Source organism: Xenopus tropicalis, chromosome 8 (genome assembly GCF_000004195.4).
Source record: "Xenopus tropicalis strain Nigerian chromosome 8, UCB_Xtro_10.0, whole genome shotgun sequence".
Classification (NCBI taxonomy): domain Eukaryota; kingdom Metazoa; phylum Chordata; class Amphibia; order Anura; family Pipidae; genus Xenopus; species Xenopus tropicalis.
In genome coordinates this window covers 68,578,444-68,585,164 of record NC_030684.2, presented here as the reverse complement: position 1 = coordinate 68,585,164, position 6,721 = coordinate 68,578,444, and the positions used below count along the sequence as shown (strand labels likewise).

Here is a 6,721-nt window from a genome sequence, read left to right as displayed (position 1 = left end):
CGGCTAAGAACTGTATTAACTCATTTAGAAAATGTAACTTCAGTGTATCTTTTCCCTAAGGACACTGCCATAGAAAATAATTTCGACCAGCTAGGCCAGTAAAATGTTCACTAGGTGATATATAGCCAATAATGTTAATGTTTACTGATCTAGTAAGTTATGGTGGCCACACAAGAAAAGATTCACGTTTGGCAAGGTCACCAAACGAATTGATCTTTTACCAATATGCCTGCATTGAGGTGGACAATATCGGGCATTGGCTTATCCCTTAAGTGAATGATTAATTGCTGCTAATGTACACCATCTGGACAAGGACTTTGTAATTGCTTTTGCTTGGGCAATATCTTCTCAACCCATGGTAAGGGCTCTGGCACACGGGGAGATTAGTCGCCCGCGGCAAAACTCCCTGTTCGCGGGCGACTAATCTCCCCGAGTTGCCTTCCCCTGCCCACCGGCGAAAAAGACTCGCGGGCGACTAATCTCCCCGTGTGCCAGAGCCCTAAAGGGGAAAAACTAAGTGGATTAGATAAGAGTGAGTAAGATGGAGTCAAAACTAGCTGTGGCCCTGCTTTTTTGCCAAGTGATTGGACAAACTTGACTTTGCCCCTGAAAAGTATGCAACTATCTACCCCCAGGAGACCATGATATCACTAAATGAAATCGCTACATATGGTGGAGGATGTGGTTGTGAAAATCTGGGAATAGAAAATTGAGAGATTTAAAGACTCATACATCTGTTCAAAAGGCAACACAAGAAAAGCACGATGTAGAAGCCGCTAGTTGCCAAGGATTAGGCACTACCTATGCCAAGTTAGCACTAATTAGTAAGAGATAGATGGCATTAAATATATTGGGTCAAAGTGAGTGAAACATTAGATTCTACAAGAACTCTCTCTGTGGTGTTACATGAACTGTTGCTGTTTGTACTTCAATGCCAAGATGTTCCAGACTGTTACATGTTGTGACCCATTTAACTCATGAGGAGGTAATACTGGGCACAGATTGTCTCCTGTTATGGGAGTTTTGGTCAACCACATATGTTCAGGGGCATTTTGGCATCTTGTACTGCCATGAGCCTCCAAGGGAATGGCACCCCCCTTGTCCCCTCCGCGCTTAGTTATTTTTAGTTTTTTTGCATCAGAGGGGGTAGCACCGCTAGTGCAAAGCACTGCAACAGCACTCTCTCTTGAATTTACCAGGAGCAGCTTTTTGCTTCCCTTGGTAACCTGAGAGGTGCTGCTGCCTGAGGCAAGCAGTGCCCCTGCATAGGTTTTGAGTAAGGGACATTCTAAGGTAAAGTCTGGATGTTTCATGCAAAATACTGTGCATCAATGTATTTGTGCTGGAAAATGCCATTGTAGTAGAGTGAGGCTGCAATGCCCAGTTTTGTGTCTGTGATTAAAGGAGTAGGGGTGACCCCCAAAGTCAGTTTTTCATAGCAAAAGGTGTGATTTATGCAATATCAAGTGTGAAATGCCTGAAGTGTAATAAAGCATATATGAGGAATGTTGGGAGTACCAGAACAAAAAGTAATCTGGTAGAAAAATCAATTCCCTCACCATCTATACAATGCAATTAGACCCAACAGTCTGTGTAAGAAATGGCATTTGCATTTGGCCAGTCAAAGTCCTTTAAGAGCAGGGCTGTATTTATATTAAGGCACCCGAGGGTCTGTGCCTAGGGCGACAGGTTTTGGGGGGTGGTCTTTGGGTGCCTATATATTCGGTTTTAATTTACAAAACAAAATGCCTCCGCCACAGATATCCATAGAAAAGTTGGCGGTAGAGCTGGGAGGTGAGGGGTCGGGTCGCTCAGTAGAAGTGACTACAGGAAAAGGTGATGTACCGTGTTAGCCAGTCAAAAAATGTTTACAGGGTAACCCTTTTGAAATAAAAAATAACAAAAGTGGTATAAAGGTGATACCTTTATTGGCTAACTAAGATAACCATAGCAAGCTTTCAGAACATTCTAGTTTCTTTTTCAAGGTAATCAGCTTGAAAAAGGAACTAGAATGTTCTGAAAGCTTGCTATGATTATCTTAGTTAGCCAATAAAGGTATCACCTTTATATCACTTTTGTTATTTTTTATTTCAAAAGGGTTACCCTGTAAACATTAGAAGTGACTACACAATGTCACACGCTAGACATAGAGGGCCTAGGGTAGTGCTGGACCTAAACACAGCCCTGTATTAGAGCCATGTCAGATGATGCTTCTTTGTCAAAAACACGGCATGTTATATGGCCCTTAGAGACAGGTCTTTTTGGGATGCAAATGTCCCACAGGTCAAAACAGGGGTAGAGAATATGTCACACGGTGTTTGGGAAACAAGTATGTGTGGCTTAGCAATGTATGGACTTATAGTGCATGATCCAGGGGGTGTGTCTTAAGAGCAAATGGTTAACTTTTTCTTGGCCAGGTATTTATTCTACAGCTGGGTGCAGAGCTGCTGCACATAATGATGTGAAGAGAGACACGGGTCTTGCTGCTCTCTGTTTGTGAATCTTGCATATTTGTAAGTGGGGAAGACTTTGTGATGGTTTTTATAGGGGTTTGGGATATATGGTAGAGAGGGAAAATAAGTGTATTAGAGCTGGGCTGAGCTTGTACTAAGTCTGCTGCGGGGAATTGCAAAACGCAGGTAGAATGCATCAAGCAAAAGTGAGCACAACCTCACTGAAAAAAAACCAATCTGTGTTTCTTCATGCAATATAAAGCATTAAAAATCCACTGCTAGGAACCGCATAAAGAAAGAGGCAGTCCCTTGCAGTGGATTTTTAATGCTTTATACTTCATGAAGAAACACAGATTGCAAAGCAAAGTAAAGGATTTAATTTATGCACAGTATCTTAAAGGGTGAAGACATGTGGAGCTATTTAGTAGCAGCTACTTGTCACTGCTACTAAATGCTAGAAAATTCCCTGCCATAGACAACAGTGAGAATTGCCTCTGCTAAAACACACATAAGAGACAGTTATTAGTAAATGATCAGCATTGTCTGTTTTAGTAGCTGCTACTCATAGCTCTGTGTGTCTTCACCCTAAACTGTCATGTGGCTGTCAGAGCTTTGCTGTCACTGGCCCAGCAGCCCCTGGATACTCACTATGCAGCCATGATATTAGTTAATGTACTGTATATATTAATGTATGTATTATAGCAAAGACTTACTGATATATTTCTGTGCATTTGGAAATAGTTCTTTCATAGGAGCAACATATTTTTAGACCCCAAGATCCACTGTTTTCATTTGTAAAATTAACTATTTCGCTTTTTTCCAGCCCTGAAGTGGGTAAATTCGGTAGTATTTGAACATAATAATTGACATACAAATGAATACAGTCTGCAAGGACTTACATTATATATGGGCAGGGATATGAGACACAAAGTATAAAAATACATAGCTGCATGGGGAAGTTTGTTTGTTGGAGAAATATTAATGTTAGTGAGGAGATAAAGGATCGTCAGGATGTGATATCAGAAGGCTGGTATGTTATTTTAGAAATTGGTAAGAGGTTAGATGGTAACTGTATAAGCTTGACAGAAAAGGAAAAATTAAAAGATCGCAATAACAGTAAATTTGACATGTGGTGGGCAAGTTATTGAAGTCTTGTTAAAAGAGAACTACACCCCCCCCAGGTATAAAAGCCCCCTTAACTGGCCTGCATCGCCCCCCCCCCCCTCAAATCTCACACAGCCTATAACTTTAAAAGGTTGTATAGAAAAACCCAACCTAAAAAAGTAGAGCAGTGCAGCAGTGTACCTAGGCACCGTCTTCCATTGAATAGAAAATGCACTGTGTCGGCAGGGAGAACCAAAGCATTTTCCATTTAACGGAAGATGGCGCTTAGGTACGATGCTGCATAGGCTATGCAAGAAGGCAGAGGTGAGGGAGGGTTGATGCAGGGGGCTTTTAAAACTGGGGGGGGGGGGGGTTGTAGTTCTCCTTTAACAAGACTTCAATAACTTGCCCACCACGTGTCACATTTACTGTATTCCTTCTGGTGAGTAAAATTATAAGCAGAAATCAGTATGGCATTATGAAGGATAGGATACCCAAACTGCTTGCTTTTTATGACGAGGTAAGAAGCTGGACAGTGGGGTTGCAGTAGATGTGATCTATTTGGATTATAGATAAAAAAAAAAATCAGTCCTGATTTGTGGAAACTCTCACTTAACCATTTTCAGACACTAATAAGTGTAAAAAAAGCAAATATATTTTATGGTGATATTTTTTTTACTGTTTTATGGCATTCATTCGCCAAAGTTTTATATACAGTATAGGCTTCACATTTCACTGAGTGTGTATTATGTGTTATACCTATCACTCCTAATCTGCACAGAATTGCAAAAGCTTTTACTTGTACACAGTGATATCTTTTTAACATGAAACTAAAATCTGCCCCATCCATGAGTTACAGCTCAAATCTCTTTCACTTTCATTTCTTCTCTACTTGCAGAAATGGCGTGCTGTGACCTGAGAGAAGAGCTGAATTGCTCTGTCTGCCTCAATGTATATACAGATCCTGTAATGCTAATATGTGGGCATAACTTCTGCAGGACTTGCATCCTTAGCGTACTGGGTACCCAGACGGAATCTGCCTTTTACACCTGCCCTGAGTGCAGAGTAGAATTTTTGGAATGGCCTGACTTGCACAGGAACAGAAAACTTTGTAACATTGTGGAGCAATTCCTTTCTGCTCACTCAGAATTAAGTGAATCTGCCATCGTATGCACATACTGCATTCACTCTCCTGTACCTGCTCTTAAGTCCTGCCTGATGTGTGAAGCGTCATTGTGTGATACACACCTGAAGATACACAGCAAGTTAGAGGACCACATTTTAACTGATCCTACTACTTGCTTTAAGAACATCAAATGCTCCACCCACAAAAAAGTTTTGGAGTACTATTGCTGTGAGGATTCCACTTGTGTCTGTGCACATTGCTGCTTAGCTGGGGATCACAGGGGGCACACGGTGGAACTAATCACTGAGGCCTTTGAGAAAAAACAGGAGAAGCTGCGACTCGTCCTCCACAAACTGAAGAAAGAAAAGAAGGTGTATAATGAAAGACTTCAGAACCTTCAGCTTCAAACACACAAAGTTCTACAGAAGGCAGCTGAGGCTACAGAGGAAGTCTCTGTCCTGATTAGGGACATCAGAGAAAGGCTCAAAATGATAGAGTCAGACATCCTGAGAGAGATATCTGAGCAGGAAAATGAGCTGTCATGCAATATCTTGGATAAGATTGAGCAGCTGGAAATAAAAAAGGCTGAGCTGACCAGGCACATAAGCTACATGAAAGTGCTGAGCACCACGAGTGATCCATTTACCATCCTACAAATAGAGGAATCGCTTCCAGCTGACTCTTGTGATGCTTGGGAGAGTGATTACAAAGAGATTCCATCAACAGTATATCTAGACAAAGAACTTATCTTGGACTCATTACAAACCAACCTGGATCGTTTTGTGGCCTATGTACAAACAAAAAGAATGTTCCTTGTTGCTCCCAGTGGTGGGCCAAGCCAGCCGGGCACCCTGGGCAAACTAGGCAGGCACCTGGCCACCCCCTGCCGCCGGAACACTCATTCACATGCAGTCGTTCGTTCGCATGCTCTCATTCGTTCTCGCACGCGCTCATATATTCGCAGTGTGCGTACACACACGAGATTGTGAACAAGCTCAGGCACTAGGCCATGCCTCTCCTGCCTACCCCTATGTTCTTCCTTGGTTGCTCCACTACTAAGTGTGTAATGTGCATGCCAACAAATGCCAGGAAGACAACACTGAGAGATTCGTCCATTTTCAGATTTGGACACTAGTGAATTTTCTTCAGGGCAACAAAAATAATCTAAATGGCAGTTAAACATTCATGCCAAGAAATCAGGATAATTCTGGATTGTGAAGCTAGATTTTCTTAGGAGCTGTGTTCCCCCATTCTGCATTCAGAGTAGGGACAAGCTGGGTGAAACTCCTTGATTAGGTTACAGACCAGCACCCCTTTAATTGCCAGCTTCCCAATATGCAGCTGCCCAGTCGCCACCATTATTCAAGGTTCTTCTGTGATAAAGACCATTTACTGCTATTTCAATGCCTTTGTTAAAAATTAACATTATTTTCTGATTTCATATCTTTCCATGTGCAACTGTATGCTAGAATAGTTTTGCTAAGAAGTTTAGGACATCAATAAAAATATTTACATGCTGTACCAATCTTTTCTATAGCTTTATGCTGCCAAAGTCAATAAGACTTAACATCTGGCAAACAGGGTCCTCATTTTGTTCCCCAATATTAAGTGCTTGAGGAAAGGAGGGAATAAGTGCCACAAGCTGAAGTACTGTTTGCTGAGCCACTGTTTTCTGGTTCTTACAAGTTTCCTCTACACAAGTTTTATGAGGGCACATGCACAATACAGAAGTCCCTGAAAAAGTTCTGTACTGTGTATCCACTCCATTAACAGAAGAAAAGCTGGCATGGTGCTTAGCAAACAGTACCCTAGGATGGTAAATATATATTTTTTTTAAGAGAAGAAGCACCAGCCCCGGGTTACAGGTAAGAGACTAACAACTTGGCACTCCCCCATGGTTTACCTTTCCTTTAATCATTTTTAACATTTTCACCTGAAATCTTGACTTCAGGTTAAGCCCATCATCTTACTGTACTGCCTTGCTTGGCAAACATTTGAAAATCTCCTTTTTGTATGAAAAAATAATGTAATAATCTAA

The 6,721-nt window shown here is 41.5% G+C and overlaps 1 protein-coding gene across 1 annotated transcript; it reads left to right on the top strand.

The window, feature by feature from the left end:
- Positions 1–2,466: 2,466 nt before the first annotated feature.
- LOC100135222 (uncharacterized loc100135222) lies at positions 2,467–6,204 on the top strand. Its single transcript, NM_001113919.1, is given in 2 exon segments — positions 2,467–2,513; positions 4,456–6,204. A coding segment is annotated over 1 exon segment (1,215 nt). The 5' UTR covers positions 2,467–2,513; positions 4,456–4,457; the 3' UTR covers positions 5,673–6,204.
- Positions 6,205–6,721: the final 517 nt, after the last annotated feature.